Here is a 1,438-nt window from a genome sequence, read left to right as displayed (position 1 = left end):
CCCCAGTGACTTAAGACTGCTTTTGTGCTCCAGGGTCACAAATAAAGAAACAGTGGAGCACAGATATCATCACATTCATGCACTCAGCATTTCTTTCCACCTTTTTGCTCAACCTTGTATCACATATCGCTGTAATCTCTTGATATATTTTATTTTATGTAATTCTAGGAAGAGCTGAAGTCCTTACAAGAAAAACTTAAACACAGAGAGAAAATTAAAGAAGAGTGTGTGAAAATATCTCAACACATTCAGGTGAGGATACCCATCAAGAGTCAAATACATATCTATACACAATTATGATTTGTAATATTTAATGTAACAGATTCCATTTACAGTGATTCCTGATTTAGTGTATTTTTTGTAAATGACAAGCAGCAGATTGCTTTTCGTTCATTAACCCCATGGTCATGAACTTTCAACTTTCAATTAATACTTCAGGACGATTTAGAATATATTAGAATACATATATATAATTCTTTAGAATGCAAGAAGTGTGAACAGAATGTAATGTTTTCAAATAAATGTTTTAAACTCTACATGTGCTTTAGTATGTTAGTCAACACATCAAAACGAGTGTACTTCTTTAAAAAGCATGAGAAAAGATTATTAAAATGTAATGATTTAAAATTTACTTTAAAGTAAAACTTCTATTTTGACATTATAACAGTGCACATATTAAAAGTGAATTTAAGTGTGTTAAAGTAAATTCTCTTTAAATAAACTAAATACATTTTATTTCAATAATATAGTATGTACAATGTAAAAATACATTTGTAAGATTTGAAGTACACTACAAGTGCACACTTGTTCATACTTAAGTGTAAATGATCAAAGTGAATGTGATTTCATTTCAGTGTCAGGCGGAGCACACTGAACGTCAGATTAAACTGGAGTTTGAGAAGCTTCATCAGTTTCTCAGAGATGAAGAAGAAATTGCCATCGCTGTGCTGAGGGAGGAAAAGGAGCAGAAGAATCAGATGATGCAGGAAAAGTTTGAGGAGCTCAACAGACACATCTCCGCTCTTTCACACACAATCAGAGACCTGGAGAAGATGATGAATGGCAATGAAGTTTTGTTTCTAAAGGTCTCATTTCAGATAACTGATTCATTAATTAATCACTGATTCAGTTATTCATTATTTGAGAAAATAATAAGTTGTCTGTTTATTTTCCAGAACTTTCCAGATGCGATGGAAAGGTGAGTGATCGGTTCGTGTCCCTTGTGTCTCTGGTTCTGAACACATCACAAACCCACTGCAGTTCTGACTCCTGAATGTTCTCCCAGAGTCCAGAGCTTACGGTCGGATGCACAGCTGGCTTCTGGAGCTTTGATTAATGTGGCACGTTACCTGGGCAACCTGCCATTCAGAACCTGGAAGAAGATGCAAGATGTTGTCCAAAACAGTGAGTCGTTAGAAAAGTGACCCCCCCCCCCCCC

General features: G+C 35.3%; 1 protein-coding gene across 1 annotated transcript in view; it reads left to right on the top strand.

Moving 5' to 3' along the window:
- Positions 1–1,404, top strand: part of LOC107578342 (tripartite motif-containing protein 35-like) — a gene marked incomplete at its 3' end in the record, with an annotated part of 2,131 nt that extends 727 nt beyond the window's left edge. Inside the window, exons 2-5 of the mRNA XM_016264310.1 lie at positions 169–252; positions 855–1,085; positions 1,176–1,198; positions 1,286–1,404. Coding sequence (XP_016119796.1) covers positions 169–252; positions 855–1,085; positions 1,176–1,198; positions 1,286–1,404 — 457 coding nt within the window. The remainder of the gene's footprint in view (positions 1–168; positions 253–854; positions 1,086–1,175; positions 1,199–1,285) is intronic.
- Positions 1,405–1,438: the final 34 nt, after the last annotated feature.

This window comes from Sinocyclocheilus grahami, unplaced genomic scaffold, assembly GCF_001515645.1.
Source record: "Sinocyclocheilus grahami isolate Dianchi unplaced genomic scaffold, SAMN03320097.WGS_v1.1 scaffold9811.1, whole genome shotgun sequence".
NCBI lineage: Eukaryota > Metazoa > Chordata > Actinopteri > Cypriniformes > Cyprinidae > Sinocyclocheilus > Sinocyclocheilus grahami.
Note: the sequence above shows the minus strand (reverse complement) of the source record. Positions and strands in the feature narration are given on the sequence as shown.